At 36.8% G+C, this 17,262-nt stretch overlaps 1 protein-coding gene across 2 annotated transcripts in view; it reads right to left on the bottom strand.

Moving 5' to 3' along the window:
• Window positions 1-1,820: 1,820 nt before the first annotated feature.
• The window catches only part of LOC126873620 (uncharacterized), a 39,094-nt gene continuing 23,652 nt past the window's right edge, over window positions 1,821-17,262 (bottom strand). For both annotated transcript variants that reach the window (XM_050634685.1, XM_050634684.1), the window contains exons 4-8: window positions 16,668-16,906; window positions 15,945-16,223; window positions 7,962-8,304; window positions 4,959-5,247; window positions 1,821-3,118 (exon numbers count right to left, since the gene is read on the bottom strand). In XM_050634685.1, the coding sequence (XP_050490642.1) occupies window positions 2,900-3,118; window positions 4,959-5,247; window positions 7,962-8,304; window positions 15,945-16,223; window positions 16,668-16,906 (1,369 nt within the window). In that variant the 3' untranslated portion in view covers window positions 1,821-2,899. The remainder of the gene's footprint in view (window positions 3,119-4,958; window positions 5,248-7,961; window positions 8,305-15,944; window positions 16,224-16,667; window positions 16,907-17,262) is intronic.

Raw genomic sequence — 17,262 nt, 5'->3', positions numbered from 1 at the left:
TTATTCGTCGCTCTGGCACGAAAGACTTTCTATTCATTTGTTATTCGTGCAACAACTATAGACATCGAAACAATGCAAACCGGCCACTTCCTGCTCCGTTAACCATGAAAGCAATTTAACGAGCCACCGTACGTGATCCAGCCAATGGGCGTGTGCCGGTGGCTTATCAGAGAAATTTTCGTGCCGTCTCGAAACGGTGCTAATGAATTGACGCACGATCTGCAGAGAGAAAATGTATACGCGAGTAAGTTAATGACCGCGTATCATTACACGCGAATCTCGGCGCACCTTGCAGCGGATACTTTATTTTATCACGATTATTCCTAGAATAATAATTCCTAAATAATTGGAGAGAAGAAAAGTGACGATGATTTTTGGTATACAGTATCTAATATCGAAAATTGAACGAGACGAGGACTCATCATGGTTATTTTTGGAATTTAGTTAGAATTTGCGAAGAAGGGAAATTATGATTATTTTTGACATTTTATAATGCATATCTCAGAGGAAGAGGAATTTGTGAAATTTCTAAATTTAGAAGATTACGTGCGTTTACGTAAAATTTGCGCTCTCGAGGAATTTCGGGGAACGCGTGGTATGTTGGTTGTTTCGGAGCAGATATTAACACGAAAAGGGTATAAATTGCGATGAAAGAATGTGCAATAACAGAGGCGTCAAAGGAGATAATTGTGCGCACATTTTCTCAAGCCAATCTGCTTTCCATAATTCAATTAATTAATTATTAATTATTACAAATTAATTATTACAAAATTGAAATAGGTACCGGGAAATACTTTCTAATTAATTATCATCCAAGCTATGAATAAAAAGTTGTAAATGGAAAGATAGTAGAAGGAGATTTCAATAGTGTATCGTGTCTAAAAATATTACATTAAGATAATCGTTGTAATTACGCATTTATTCAGAGATAATACTAAAAAGAATGTAATAAAGGCAATGGAAAGATAAACGGAAACAAAAATCCAACTGCAGTTCGCATTATGCTGCTCAGAGACGAATCTATCTCCATGAAACATTTATTTCACGGTCTTCTGAGATTTACTTGCCATATATATTTGGAAACTTTTCTCTTGAGTGCGTCGACTCATGAATTATTAAACAAACCGCCCCTCTACCATTCTTATAAATTATAAATAAATACTCACTTTTACTATTAAACCAAAGGAATACCACGAAAACTCCTATTAAACTATCTTCAAAACATCGCTAATTTAATAAATATTTACTTGCGATCATCATATCAGCTACTTTCGAAGTGGAAGGCATAAATCGGTTTACAGGCTGCACATGCGAAAAAATTACATTCAAATACGCCTTTCTATTTTCAAAGCAAAGCACTTTTTCTAATTCTGAAACTACCATTAAATTATTCTCAGAATTGCTTTTTCCATTTCTGAAACTAGCATTAAACTACTCTCAAAACGAAGTTAACACAATACATATATTTTCCAAGATGTAAACTATGTCTAGACGATGCACGTTCTTATAAATTATAATACATTCGAATACCTATTTTTATCTTTAAACTAAAAGAGCCAAAAAGGTCAAAGAAGAAAGTAGTGTTTCTTAATTTAAAAATCTAATTAAAAATTTAATCTTAAGCGAAATTATTTTTAATAAAATTATCATAGAAGGAAATGACATAGAAGAGATCACCACTAAACTACCTTTGAAACACTGCTATCGTAACAAATAAAATAAATATCTTTTGTAATAAATTTTTCCAAAATGGAAGCCACGATCTGATCTGAAGGATGCACGAAGGAGATGAAGGAAAAGAACGACAATCCTTATTTGTTATTAACCGTTATTATTGTTACTGTTATTGTCAATATTACTGCTTGTTACTTGTTCCTATCATTATCGTTAGTCTGGCATCCGGCGCGAATAACAATATAGTGCACGGAAGTCAAAGGTCAACAAACGACCCACGACTTCGAGGATCATGTCGCGACGAACGGCACGAGCTCAAGAGAGAATAATAAATGCTCGATCGCCGTTCGTCCCGATCGCTCAGGGCCATCGACGTTTTTCCATAGAAAAATCCACGACCTCCTTGAATCTATCGTATAAAAGTGAGGCAAACGAAACCATCGAAATGAAAAGCACACAAGACGTGTAGCTTCGCCATTATAATATAATTTCAGAAGAATAAATTTTATTCCTTTTCCTCTTTCGATTCTGATGTCAATTGAGAGAGATACAATATGGCAGTGAACATTCTAACAGCAATAATTGTAAATTTAGGAAGGTTTATAAGATTTATGAGAAGATTTATCAAATTTCAATTAACTCTTTCACGCTATGCAATGTCAACAGAAAATGTCGAGCAACATCGTACTTTAATAACTTACTAATTAATACACACGTTAAACGTGCTTGTTTGTAAAATTAATCTGAAATTTTGGTGCGATCTACTTTCTTTAAAAAATCATTCCAAAAGATGTGTTTCTATTGGAGTAAAATTATTATTACTACTCATCAATACAATTTAGTGAAATGAAATTTCCAAAGATAAATATTTATCTAAATTACTATCTGTAATTATTTTTAACAAGTTTCTATACTATAGGGTCGACAAAATTGTTCCTGAAAGGATTAATTAAACAGAAGAATCTAAAGAATGTTGCTATTTAAGAACAGAAGCTTCGGAGATACATCTAGATCTTTCTATAACGAATCACGTTTTCTAAAAGAAATTCTCAACAAAATATCCTAATATGAAATCATCGTCATGAGGTTTACATTTGCTTCCCGTAATTACTACACTTAACGTCTTCACGATGAATCGTCGAGGACGCTGGACAGCCGCGAATGGTACGATAACGATACGGTCGATTAATTAAATAATTTATTAGTTAACAACGAGCAAATCGACTCAATACGGATGAAGGGCTGCTAGACCGAGTCTAGGCGGCTCTGCGTAGCTGTGTCGATATCGACCCGGTGTGGGCACAATTTCCAAGGGTGGCCTGGCGCTGTCGCGATCCAGACCTGGGTATCTCTCGTGTTCGGAGAGTTCCTGGTACGTGGTTGCCCTGGCACGCACTTTCTCGCGTATCTCTCGCACGTGTGCACGGTCACGGAAATCTCGAGCCTGTCGACAAAATTTTACGAAATAGAAATAATTGGCGAAAATTAAACAAGACGAGATGATTTAATGAACATACCTATTCTAGAAGTGATAATAAAGGTATAAACATTGACGATGTACTGCTAAATTATATAGAAATGTATAAAGTAATAATAGGCATATAAATGTAACAGGAACAATTGGTAAAAGTTAAACAAGTTGATGATTTAATGAACATGTCTATTGTAGAAGTGATAATAAAGGTTTAAGCATTGACGACGTAAGGGTAAATTATGTAAAACTGTATAATAGCAGACATGCATAAATGTAAAAGATGTAATTGGTAGAAGGTGCATGAGTACATCTACAATTTAATGAAGATATTGTAGAAGTAGTAGTGAAGTTCAGTTACGTAGAAATGTATAATATAATCGTAGACGTGCATAACATACATAAATATAACAGACGTAATTCATAGAAGAGACACATACGACTATAGTCTAGTGAAAATGTAGAAGTGGTAGTGAAACTCAGTGGTATGAAAATGTGCAACGTAATAAGGCATGCACAGAATACATAAATGTAACAGATGTAATTGGTAGATGATGCGTTTATCGATAATAAAATATTGTTCAAATGGTAACAGGTTGACGACATAATGTCGCATTGTGTAGGAATGCAAAACATAATTCAATCTTCTTCAATAACAAAAATAATTGGTAAATAGAAGAAGTTAATGGTTTAATTCAATGCAAAATGAGGACCTTTACAGCTCAGATTGTGAAGAATTGGATGTTGATAATGTAACGATTACTACAATATATAATATAAGATGTTGAAATTTAATAAAACAAAGCACTGAATACTTCAATGTCGGTATAAAGTAGAAACTTGTAGCTGTAGTAATACATATAGAATCGAAAGTGATTAACGGAGTATAATACTACACGTTTCTTAAAAAAGACAACTTGTCAATGAGTGACTGGCAATGACATTCTTCGTTATGGAAGTTCACAGTAATACGTTTTTCTTTTCACCCTACAAGCACAAACAGTACTACGAGATAGGCTTGTACTAGAGAGTAGCATTATTTGCAGTAAAATTCACAAGCAAACAACATAGTAGAAGAAGCAAGAAATCACGCCACTCCTTATCCACAGAACAAGCAATTAGCATTTCCATGCAAGATCGCCACTAGTGGTCGTAGAAAGTGCAAATCCAAATAAGAAAGTTTCAGACGACACTTGGAATCATGCAGTCGCAAAATCGAGAATCTTGAAATACAATTGTAAATCGAATCTAGAAAATATGAATATGAGGATTGCAGGAGAAAAATATGGCAAACATATTGTTGATTTTCTAATTTTAACGTCATTTCGTAATCGAAGAATAGTATGACAGTTGAAAATGAATACCACCCCTTAGATCCAATACAAGCCTCTTAAAAATAGCTTAATATTTTACGACGTTTTGTAAAAATGACTAAAATGCTAATACTAAGATTAAACAGTATTTTTGAAATTTCGAAGAGGATATATGTACCTAATCAAACAAAAAGATAATTTTGCTAATATACACGATAACATATTGAATTAAAAAATCTTCTTTTATCTTAGAAAGAAAAATGTAACTTATCGTGTTCCTCTCCTGTAATCTTCGTATGTGAAACGAAGAATGTTGCATATTATGTCAATCCCCTATGATCTTCATATATTATATATACAAAACATATACAAAACATATTATGGAAATAATTCCAGAGAATTTCTGACGATGAGATGACAATAACGAGTTTCAGGATTTTTTCGTGGCAGGAAACTCGAGGAACGGTCGAAGAGGAGGGCGTGGAATCAATGACCCTTACTTCTCTCGGATCAGCGACGTTCCTTTGATCTCGGAAGTCTCTTCCAACGGTTGGGTTTTCGTAGAAGCTTCTCGGCCGAGGCCTCGAGACCTCTTGCTCCGGTGGGCGTTCCATCGCGTAATGATGGGTTCGCGGCCGTGGTCGGGCCCTGTAAGAAATATCGTTCTCTCGTTCCGATACCTCCGAATGATTCCGTCTGATCAGGTGTTCGTGGCCAGTCGTTGAACTGTTGCTCGCCGAATGCTGACGAGTAGATTGGTCCTCGTGGCTCTGCCTCGCTGACTCGACCCTATTACACATAAAAATTCGTCACATATCAGAAAACATTAAACGATGATTAACAATAAGTAGATCTTACCAAGTTTACTTTTATCTTCTTCGATAACAGATTTTCTTAAACTCTTTGTTTTTTTAATTGGTTGAAAGAAACCGATATATGTTTATATGTACGTAAACATGATAATTTAATTTAAACGTGATAAAATGATGTAAATAATTTTTCCCAGGAAAATGTAATTATTCTTATTTTCAAGGTAATAGATGTTGGAATTCAACATTCTTAATAATAGTGCACTTTTAACCTGTTAGTATTTTCTAACAACATGACTTAACAACTTGTTAACTACTTGCTTTCCGTATGAACAATAAGAAATATACAAGAGTTCCGACTTCAAAGCAAATTTTATTGCAATCAGAACCTGTCTTCATTGAATCGGAAGTGGAATTCGTGCAACAGGTTACACTCGGTATCCTAAGGAGATGCAGCTCGCATAGTCAGACACGCAACACACTCATAGTGTCATAAACACGCAGCAAACGTGCAGGGAAATTTTCACGTGACACTACGGATCTGTTGATCCGTAATCAAAGTCATGATACTGATAATCTCCATAAATTGAAAAGTACAAAGAAGTGAGGACGTTACAAATTCTATTTTCTAAATTTATTTTAGAATTTTTCGCTATACTTGTTGCTATTAATGATCTTACGGGGATAAAACATTTGTTTCTTGAATATTAATTGTACATTTACGTAATGAAAAATGAAAAAATTAATAGAAAGTGGAGTTTATCAAGATCATTCGCAAGTTTTAATACTTCCACATTGATGGAAATATTTAGCCTATTCCATTAAATTCAGAGGCTAAGTCATCGAATCTATTTAAATCAAATGGACAAGGTATCTGGAATTTTCTAGACACGTTTGGAAGAGCTCACAGAGTTATATCACTATGTGCCACTTCCGAATTCGTTCCACTTGCCATGTGCTACTTCTGGCAGTCGCTTGTCGCGAAATAAATCGATAGGGACGTTCATCAATTTCCCTGAACAATCTACAACGAACTTAAACCACGAACTAATAAATAGAATCCTAGACCAGTCGCTTAGAAACCAAATTAACATACTATCCAATACATCCAATTTTCAACAATTTCTTAATACAGAATATGTATGTATGTGTGTGTGTGCGCGCGCGTTTGTATGATTAATAGACTGCAAATATTTATTGAAATTCGTATTTTTATGAAATATAAACAGTGATTTGTTTCATCCAGTAAATAGTGTAATATGTACTTATAGAAAATATCATATTCTTTCAAGCTACCTTAGAGTATTTATCTAAATTTTATAGCTTCAATGAAAGAAATAAAACCTAAGCAGAAATTTCTTTCGCCTATAAAGTATTACGATAAATACTCCACATTAAACATTTCATATGTTATTTGCATTCTGTTCGTTTTTCACACTTACAAACCTCTCATAAATTTACAAAAAGAGTCCGCAGTCTAGTGATTAATGTCAAATCTTTCGAAAGCTAATGCTTTAACCTCGATAGAATTGAATCATTTTATTTCTATTTAACTCGAATAGCCGTCGAGTGAAACGATAATTTTCATAGAAATAAAGTTAGTAGGAAGTCAAGCAAACACCATTGAAATATATTCTTCGTGCTCTGAATGAGAAGTTCGTTGGCTGGCATCAATGGACCGAGCTCGCATATAGGTATATGTTATCTATGAGACAATCGTCGACTTTTCAGCTGCTATTTGCTCTGGAATCGCTCTCCAGCTGGTCGGGCAGCTTTTACTTGAGATTGACACCGGTGATTGCTGGCCCAAAACGAATGCCACCAGGGGAAAAAGCAAAGACAACCGCGTGGCCTTTTAAAACTAGTCTTTCTAGTCTGGGCACGGGAGAAAATGAGAAGAGGCTGGTCGAATCGGTCCCTCACAATGGAATCGGTGCAGATTCTTTGGATTAGAAAACGAATACGTCGAACTCGTTAAGATCCACGTTTGCCATAATGGCATTTGTGGTACTGAAAGCTGTTTCCAATTGATTCTAATCGCTATATATATATGTACCTTGACTTTTAACTTTTTATTAGTGGTATATCGTGTCTTTCTCAATTTCTAAGCTCTCTGTCAATAGTGTCTTTAAGAGAAAAAAGTATTTATGATTTTAAAATGTTTTAGAGACATAAAGATATTACAGGTATTTCAGGTATGATGGTATCTGAGTTATGTCATCTGTATTTCATAACGAGGAATAGAACTGTCTTTTCACTATCTTTTTCTTCATCTTCTTTTTAGTTATGGATAGCTTTAGCGCTTGTCAAACCAATGTAAATCTTCCTGATTTGCACGTCAACCACGCATTAACTAATTTTACTAACTTTATCGAGAAAATGTATTAATCTCATTTTTCAAAGGTGAAGCACCAATAATACATGTACTGTGTACACAAACGAAGAAATGTGTAAAAGACAGAATTGATTCAATTGACTTCTAAGCGACTCATACGTAAAACGAAATGATTCTGACTGATAATATTAATTAAGAAGAATATCTGTACTTATTAGTGCTTCATTACATATTTCCTTTATTTAACCAAGGAAATTTACTTGAAGGTAAAGGTCAAAGGTTTAACTGCAGATAAAAAGATGAAGATAAAGAGCAAGAAAGTGACGAAAAGAAGAAAGATCACGAAAATAGAGCCATACCTATGAGCAGGATGACTGTCAACATCTCTCTGTCTTGAAAGGACAGGTCTAGAGATAGCCTCTCTCTCCATAGCTCGAAACATCTCCTTAGCATCCTGGAATCTTTCTCTAGGGCTAGTCACTTCACCAGGATTCATCCTCGGTTGATACTGAGGGCTAGGCGATCGTTGCCTAAACTCTGGTGCTCTACGACTTCTATTACAACTTGGTGAAACACCTCTGTTCACTTGACTGGGCAATCTTTCAGGACTTCTTGGTAATCTTGGCAGCGTTAGACTCGTGCCAGTCGTTTCCGTCTCTGGCAAATAATCATTCTCTTCTGCTGGCACTCCCCAGTCGTCGTCTGAAATAAATCACAAATGATTAACATTCCCTTTTTCTTATATAGCAAGCTTATTTACAATCAATCTTCTATGCGCAGAACATAATAACTTTGTAAATAAATTAAAGAGACTATATTCTTGTACAGTTTTTATACAGATCACATTTTTACGAATGAATTATACGTTATACCAAACATTTTGAAATTTCACCAACACTATACTGTACACGCTACTGGATTATGATGATTACAACTGAGGGTAATAGTAGTGATTGAACAAGCTTTTCTCCTTTTGATATATCCTATACGCACATATCCCTTATATCGTACAGGTGCGTTTCAAATGAGTCTATCGGTATAGAAAATGATTGACATCATTTCGAGGATTAATCACTCCGCCATGAATCCTTCGTTCTACAAAGTAGAAAGCTACGATTGAACAATGGATCAGCTAAAAACACGAGGGTAGAAGAAGAAGAATCGAGAGAGTCCTCGGTAAGAGTCTCAATTTCTCTTTTATCAAGCAACCTGTCGCTTGGCCAAGAAAAGGGAGAAGAAACGAAAGAAAAAGATCAACGTGTGTCTCTTTCTCAAATCTGTTCGAAGAGGTCAGCAAGGTTTGAAAAGAAGCTGGAAAAGACACGAAGGCAACGTGTGACGTCGAGACGAGGCCGAAAGAGGAGGCAGGCTAACAGCTGCCTCAGGCTGTGGGCCGAGAATGCGGAACTTTATTCCGCTGTTGTGTGTGACCTCCCACGAGGTCGATTTGCACGCGAATTCATCAACAGTCGGTGGATTGGTACACGTTCGTATCGATCCTCGTCATTATCTTTCGATACACGACGACGTTTACTAACCTTTTTTTTTTATATCTTTGTCACGCTTTACTTTCACCAAAAAAAGAGAGAATTTAAGAAACTGTCCAACAATACAGAAGTACGATTCGGTCGAAATTGATCAAAGATCATAACAGAACATAGGTTAAATAAGAAAGGACGCGAGAAGGCGAACGTTCATGGAAATCAGCCTTTCGAGAGCTAACACTTTGCGCAATACACCGTGCAAACGCGAATGCCGCACCAGGTAAAAGTTAAAAGGCAAAGAGCCTGAGATTCTTCTGAATATCATCGACGATCCTTGGGATCCTGAGAAGAGGTTGCAACTATAGTTCTACCCGTTCTATAGACCCGATTGCTTTTTCTCGGTCGTGCTGGTGTTCGTGAGTAATTGAATGAGAAAGTGGATTGTCTCTGGAGAAAAAAGGGATTAGATTTTATATTGAAATTGAGTGGATAGGAAATGTTGTCGATTTGTAAAACATACTAAGCACTAATGGTAAGATTGATTAAAAAGAAAGATTGAAATGATTGATTCATAAAATGAATTAAACGCTGAAAGCAAGGCAGTCGATTTATAAAATGAAACAAAAGTTAATTACTTATTCTTTGTGCAGTTGCACACATACACGAATTACGAATCACGTTGCGAATGCTTGAAATTTCTACGGCAATCAAATTTATAACCCCAACATATAATTAACTGTATGATTAGAAGTTTCTTTAGAAAAAATGTCCTTTATAAAGGACGATTATCCAACTACAAACCCCTTTGAAAAAATGTTCTACTTAACTTCCTGCACAAAAAAAATATAATTAATCAATCAAAAACCCCAAACGATGATTACTTAAACGAAAAGTCTATTTTTCATTAGACCAATCGCTAGACCGTGTATTTTTATGTCTACTACTTTACAGGCAGTCTTAAATTAAGAATTTAAGTGGATATTTTATATTTTCTGCAATGTTGCACCTTTCAGTCTGCCATAAATGCATAAAAATCTGCAATCTACCAATCATCCATTAAGGTCTATATCAAAAGTACACGCGACGAAGTAACACTTCGAGGATAAAGTAGCTACCGAACGTGGCGATAAATTAATCGTCTTAATCGACGGTCGGAATCTGGCAAGCACAGGATAGTTTCGCGCGATGCATCAGCGCGCGAGAAACAGCGATACAGGGATCGCGGATCGTGAGCAAAGTATGCCAGATCGCGAACGAGCGAGAAGCGCCGCTTATATGGAGATACGAACGTGGAAATCGTGATCGAGCCGTGTCCCCGAGACACCTGTTGCGAAACGGGTTCCTTCGTGCCGCGTAAAACACCAATGATATAACGAGCCGAACTATTTTCCTAGACAGGCTTCAACGTTTCCTTCTTTGTCGTCTTTTGATTTTAACACGTTCGCGGCATACGTTTGGGATCACCGTGTGCTCCGTACAAGTGAAAGATTTAAAGAAGGAAGTGAATTGAGAATTCTGTTGTCTTAAGAAATTATTTCATCAAGCATTTACCGTGACGGATAAAGAAAAGTTTAGAAAATGGATTTACATTTAATAGGAGCAGTGAACGATTATAATACGTAGATGACCGTTATCAATATGGTAATCAATTTTTAATACAGAAGTTATTGGAGCTCATAGTGTGGCAATTTTAAATATCTTTTTATTCGCCACTGTATATAATAACGAGGGAAATTATAAACATTATTTTAAATTGACAGAAGACTCAGTATATGTATGGAAATTAATTTCTTGATCGACAACGTAGATAATGATGTGTAGATAATGACACAGTTCTTAATAAAGTTATCTTAATTTTTACTACTGGCGCAAATCTATTTTGTTTTACAGTAAACTTCCGCGTTTAACAATCTAACGACGCTTTAGGGAAAATTCCTTAGAGCACGAAGCGTACTTTTCGAGTACGATTTGTAAAGATTTCGAGCTCATAGAGAAAGTATTAAAAGGCTGTGTGTATTAAGGTCGTCGTAAAAAGATTAAATGGAGCCGAAAATCCAGGAAAGATTAATAGCGAGTGTCCATAAAAACTGACGTTGGTGAAAAGCGGCTTTAGTCGGTCAGTGGCACGTTCGGCTAGAAAACATCGGTGCTCAATGAAAAATCGCATAATTATCTAAGTCTCTGATGTATGCTCGCTTTAAGGTCGTAAATCTGCCAAATGACTTCCGATCCATTCACGATTTAATTGCATGGGACCAAAAAACAACTGCACGACACCTGGACAGATTTCAACCCATAACATTTGAAATTTATTTCTTTCTAGTCATTCGAGCTCCGCAGAATGCAAATTGCACAGGAATAACGAACGACTGTGTCGTATCTCGGAATTAAAATTTCTAACTGGGATTTATGGATATTCGCTGATTTAATTCCACGCTCGTTAATACAAATTGGCTGAATTAATTCGAATTAAAAATCGCATTTCGATAGGATTTAGTTTCGTAGACCCGCAGAAGTACCAATTAAAGAACCTTTCGAATTAATTTAATTCAGAGAGACCATTCTGCATATTCTAATTTCTAATCGAAGCAATTCAATTCGACGAACTATAAATTTATTTAAAATACTTCGTTTAATGAATTCATTTAATTCGAATTAGAAAACACGCTTCATTAACATACTATAGATAGGACTGAAAAACGGCGTTGATCGAAGAAACGCTATTTAGAAATCTACTGAATATTGAAACAGCAGTCAGAAACCTCCTAAAATACTTAATTCAAAATCCAATTTAGAAACCTCCTAATATAACATAATCGAAAATCCACTTACAAACCGCCTAAACTAATTTCGTAACATTTTTCGTAAGTCTGAAATATCAATCTTCTCAACCTCGACACTCTCCATTTCCAAATCCCCATCGAAGCAATCTAACGCAACAAACTAAAAAAAAAAAAAAAAACCATCTGCCAGTTAACACTCATGATTCCAATCCTATCTGTCATCGATCAAACATTCTTCTAACTCCTCTCTGACTCAAACATAATTTACAACACATCGACTGTCTCAACCGTGCAGGTGCTCATGAGATAACCCTAGTCGGACGACAGACGTCGAATTAGCGGAACAGATACTCTCCGGCTGGAACGCGTGTAGCGATTCCGGTAGCGGCGTCTGGACATCAGGGCCTGGTGTCGAAGCAGCTCGATTTTTGCCCGGTTGCGGCTGCCTGCGGAGCTCGAGGAAGATGTATGCGTGTACCCGTAGGCTGGTACCTGCCGCTGACACGACGTCCTAACGGTATTCCTTCGACTGTAACAGGTGCCCAATACCAACGTCCTCTTCGTGCACGTAGTTAAAACACGGAGCTCGGTCAACACCGATACACGACCACAAAAACAACCTGGTTCCTCTGTCTTCTTCTTCTTCTTCTTCTTCTTCTCCTTTTCTTTTTTTTTTCTCTCGTGCTTTTTTTCTTCTCTCTTTCATTGGCTTCCTTCGTTCGCGAAATTTATTCGTTTATTCGCTATATAGGTCAGTCGTCCGTTAAAAACGTGTTTCACGGTGAGATGGGGAACGCGGCACGCCTTAACAACGACCGCCGACTGACTTTGAAGTTTCAATCCCTGAGCGAGTGGAGAGGCCCTCTTTAATCCTGTTTTATCGCCGATTAAAGGCAACCTGCGGGAGCTTGCCACGTTTCGACCAACGCGACGTTGTTTTTTCTTAGGAATCACGCTTTTGAATATAGGTAGTGTTCTGCCAGGTAATAGCAGGTTTAAGCAGCTTGCGCCGCTATGTGGTCAGGCAAGTTTCAGCCATTCCTCTTTATTACCTTTCATTTGTTTTTGATTATCCCAATCTTTTTACCTCGTTTTCGTTTTATGTAAGATGTCCAAGAATCGGATGGGTTAATTTGGTTTTTGTCAATTTTCAGTTATTCTTTGTCCGACCATTCCTGCGTAAGTAGGTGTACAAATGTGCTATTAAATAGTCCCTTTCCTTTATTATCAAAAGATCGCCAAATGACATAAATAACAAACAATTATCTCTTAAAAAACTACAACAAAAATGAATGAGAAATGTACTATCTCGCTACTGCATAGCAAACTTAACCCTGCTACGTTTCTTCGGTCATCTTCGAATCAATTATACTTTTCTAACAAATAAAAATGTTAATAAAAAGTATTATCGGTTTGGACGAAAAATAAAAATCATTGGTATTACATAATTTACTGCGATTTACTACGATTCCTCGTTTCAATTCTACGTTAAGCGTCATGAAATATTACAAATTCTTTTTATTCGCCAAAGTGAGTGCAATATTGAAATAGAAAAATTCAAGGAGTGTAGGGAGCGTTAATAAATCGAGAGGGGTCGGGACGATGAAAAATTCCGAGAAACGTTTCGAAAAACGAAACTTTCTTCGACGAAGGCGTATTCGTTTAGCGATTCGTCGGGATAAAATTCCAAAGGAGAATCTTCGTCGAGCGATCGAAGTGAAAGCAGACGAGAGGATTGGCGATATTAGAGGCGCGTTTGCATTCAGCTCGAGGAGCAATGACGCGAAGAGAGAAAAATCGAGGAGGGATGACGACGACGACGACGACGACGACGAGGAACGTACGAAGAAACGATTTTTCGTAGCTCGACGAGAAACTGGGTTACCGGGTCGCCTTCCGCCCGGTTTTCTACGAGCGCCGATAAGATTCGAGGCGGAACATACACGGCCACCTGTTCAACCCGGTAGAAAGCGTCCAAATTTTTGTCATCGTCACGAATCTTCAACGCAACGCTGCTTCTCCTTTTTTTTTTTTTTTTTCGTATTTCAAGTTCGAACACGTTTCCTTCATTGCGCTCGAAATTTCGGAGAAAGTTCACTTTTTACGTGTATCGTCCACGTTTTACGAAAGTTTTTTTTTTAGAATTTTATAGCTTCGGCTTTTAGCTTTGAAGTTTACCGACGTCTTTTTTTCTTCGGGAAGTAACCAAAAAGGCTGGAATAAACTTCTAACGCGATGAATATGAAATAAATGATGATTATATTTACTCTGAATCATCCGATTATATCACATTTGTCTGTGATTTGCCATAGTCCGGACATTCATGATATTGTTATAAGAAAGAGGACAGTAAATAGCCAAAATTTTGTATCGAAAATACAAATATTTTTCTTCTGAATTGTTTACCCTTCTAGTATCATTTCTATACACAAATATAATTTCCGTCATTTTATTTGATAAATTATTTGGCCTTCGGGCTAAAACGTATTTCTTTCATCTGAATCTTAACTTAAAAGATATTATATAATATTATTTATTTCAACGGTTACAATCTTTGCTTCTACATGAACCATATCTTCGTATAACAGGTTTGTTTCATTTTTATCTATCGTGTGTAAAAATATTCCTTTCTAATAATAATGTGATACTAAGAGGAAAAACGATAACAGAAATACATTTATCATGCCTTTTCCTGTAATCTTTATATGTAATTAAAGTTAGCAAAAAGCATGACGAACTTCTTCCAGGATTTAATATCGCGGAAGAGCAACTGCGTCGCGGTTCATCAGTTTTCGCGAAGGAGAAGGATCACGGGATCGTTTCCCGAGCGGGACCGGGAAAACAAGAAGCGGAGACTTTCACTTTCGTGCAGCATCAACCAACAGTACGCGCGATCGTTTAGCGGGCGTAATGGCGCGTTCAGCCAGATCGCCTAATTTCCCAGGAAAACACTTCAACCGCTTTCCATTTGGCAGTTAGACGACAATCGTGTGTAATTACTCTTGTATTCTTGTTTCTTTACGATGCTATTGAATCTTTTTATTCAAGGGAACGAACGATGGTATTGTGTATGGCTGTGAAAGCTTCTTCTCGTCGAATATCATAAAAAAATATTGGAATTTTAGGATTCTCGGATTAAAAAATTGGAGGAGAACAATTCTCACGGTGTGGGTTGATCTTTTTATTAAAACGATACAAATATTTACAAAAAAAGAAAATTGAAATCGCTTTAATAGGTTCTGCCAAAGTAAACTAGACTCGTTTGAATGGCTACGGTCTCTGGCACCGTGAAGTCACGGTAAACAACGAGTTTACTCGCGCTTTTCATTCACAATAAATTTCACACTTGCTCAGCATGACTATCGAATCGCCGCGAGAACGTAACGCCTCCGTGCTGTCGTAATTTCCCCTCTTTCGCGCTATTTAGCTTGGCGTTTCGTTACGGAATCCGTTTCGACGTTTCGCGTGACATCATTCTCGTGAGTCCCGCGATAAATCCACGACGATAAACACGAATGAGTTTCGTGGAATGAAATTCGAATGAGTTCCGTGGAATGAAATTCGGAAAGGATGTCAAAATATGAAAGTAAAAATTCAGAGCACACAAATGGGATGGAAGCTTCTATTGAGAGACGAATTAAAAAAGATAGAAATCCGAGAAGGAGAAAACGAGGAAAATCTCGGAGGAAAATTTACAACGATAAATCCACTGCAAGTCCGAGTGCATTTCGCGGGATGAAATCCGGAAAGGAGAGGACGATACGAATGAAAGTTCGTATTGGCACGTCGAAGAATAAAAATAAAAGTTCGACAGGAACGAAAAGAATGAGAGCCTCTATTAGCAGTCGAAATATAAAAATAGAAATTTCCGTTAGAGAAAACCAGAAGAATGGTATAATCTTCTTACGTAAATCCGAATACTTTTCGTGGGACGAAATTCGATAAGAATGAAAGCTCGTATTAGGATGTCAAAGAATAAGAATAGAAAATTTGTATTGACGGCAGTCGACATATAAAAGTAGGAATTTCAGAAGAAAAAAAAAGAAAAGCATGAAAGCTGGTATGATTGACTTACCGGAGGAAGAATCTCTAGAAGGTCTGGAGGGTCTGGGGCCCAAAGGATGATGACTCTGATAAGGTGGAGGTGTAGCAGCGCTGTCCGAGCCTATTCCACTGCTCGCCGCGCTCCTCGTGCCGCCTCTGTCAACCGTAGTACTACCGCCTACGATCGTTTGATTCAGGCAGCGCCTGAATTCTATTCCAGCCAGATTGCCCCGGTGTCGGTGCACTGTATCGTAATCCCGCGGAGGCAGCAGAATCGGACCCACGTCATTGTCCCCTGAGTTGCCTCTGCCTGAAAAGGAATAAGCCATGTCTCGCGCTCATCTCCCTCTCACACCAAGCAGTCATCGATATTCCTACTTGTACCCATGTTTGTATCTTTTCTTCTATCTGTAATGCCTCAAGGTATTTCAACACTCAGCACAGAAAATTTGTATTTATAGGTATATTATGTGCATTATACAATATAATGTGTTATTCATATATTTTATAAAATACCATACAAATCTTTAGAAATGTAGCGTAGATTAACAAAATTTCTATGAAAAATAACGAATTGGTCGTTCTGACCACTCTGCTGGTTCTAGCGTTAAATTTCATGACACAGGTATAATTGTATTTTTGTCAAATAAAATAAAGTTGTAATTTAGAAATGTATTCACTGTCGTCGTTCGAATAGAGATTTTTCTAATTTAAATAATTTAATGGTGGAAATTATTTTTAAAGAAATATTTACCCAGCTTGGCACGCAATTCCGCAGCCAAAGACTCGTATATTGTGGTAGTCTGCACGGTATCGTGTCTAAGTTCGCCACTACCCTCCGATGACTCTGATTCTCTGGTGCTTCTACCATCGCTACCTAAATTGCTACGAGCTCTGCCTTCCAGCGAGTTCACCCTTGCCAAATTGTCGGTGTGTGATGCCAATGCTTTCAACTGGCCACCCAATAGTTCGGCTGTCTCAACCGAGTCGCATCTAAAGTTACAAGAATCAAATCCACGCGTAAGAACAACGTACGTTAGGAAAGTTCTTTTATTAATTTAAAACTTATTAATTTAACTAGGATTAGAATCAAATTTTTAATTAAATTCAGTATCTCGAATTTTTCAACACTTATGTCAGTGTCTAAAAGCTTTCAATGCCATTCAATAACCAGTAATTTATGAATTAACATACTTTTCTGTCTGTTTATACTTAACGACTAGTTCTGACCTAATAGATAGACAGATTGATGTTTTGCAGAGAATCTGGTTATTGTCGTAAATATTCGTTTTTATGTATTTGCCACGCTGAGATGTTATTTTCATTGATTGCGTGTTTTATGTAAATTG

The sequence above is a fragment of the Bombus huntii genome, chromosome 15 (assembly GCF_024542735.1).
Source record: "Bombus huntii isolate Logan2020A chromosome 15, iyBomHunt1.1, whole genome shotgun sequence".
Lineage (NCBI taxonomy): Eukaryota > Metazoa > Arthropoda > Insecta > Hymenoptera > Apidae > Bombus > Bombus huntii.
This window is presented reverse-complemented; position numbering and strand designations above follow the sequence as displayed.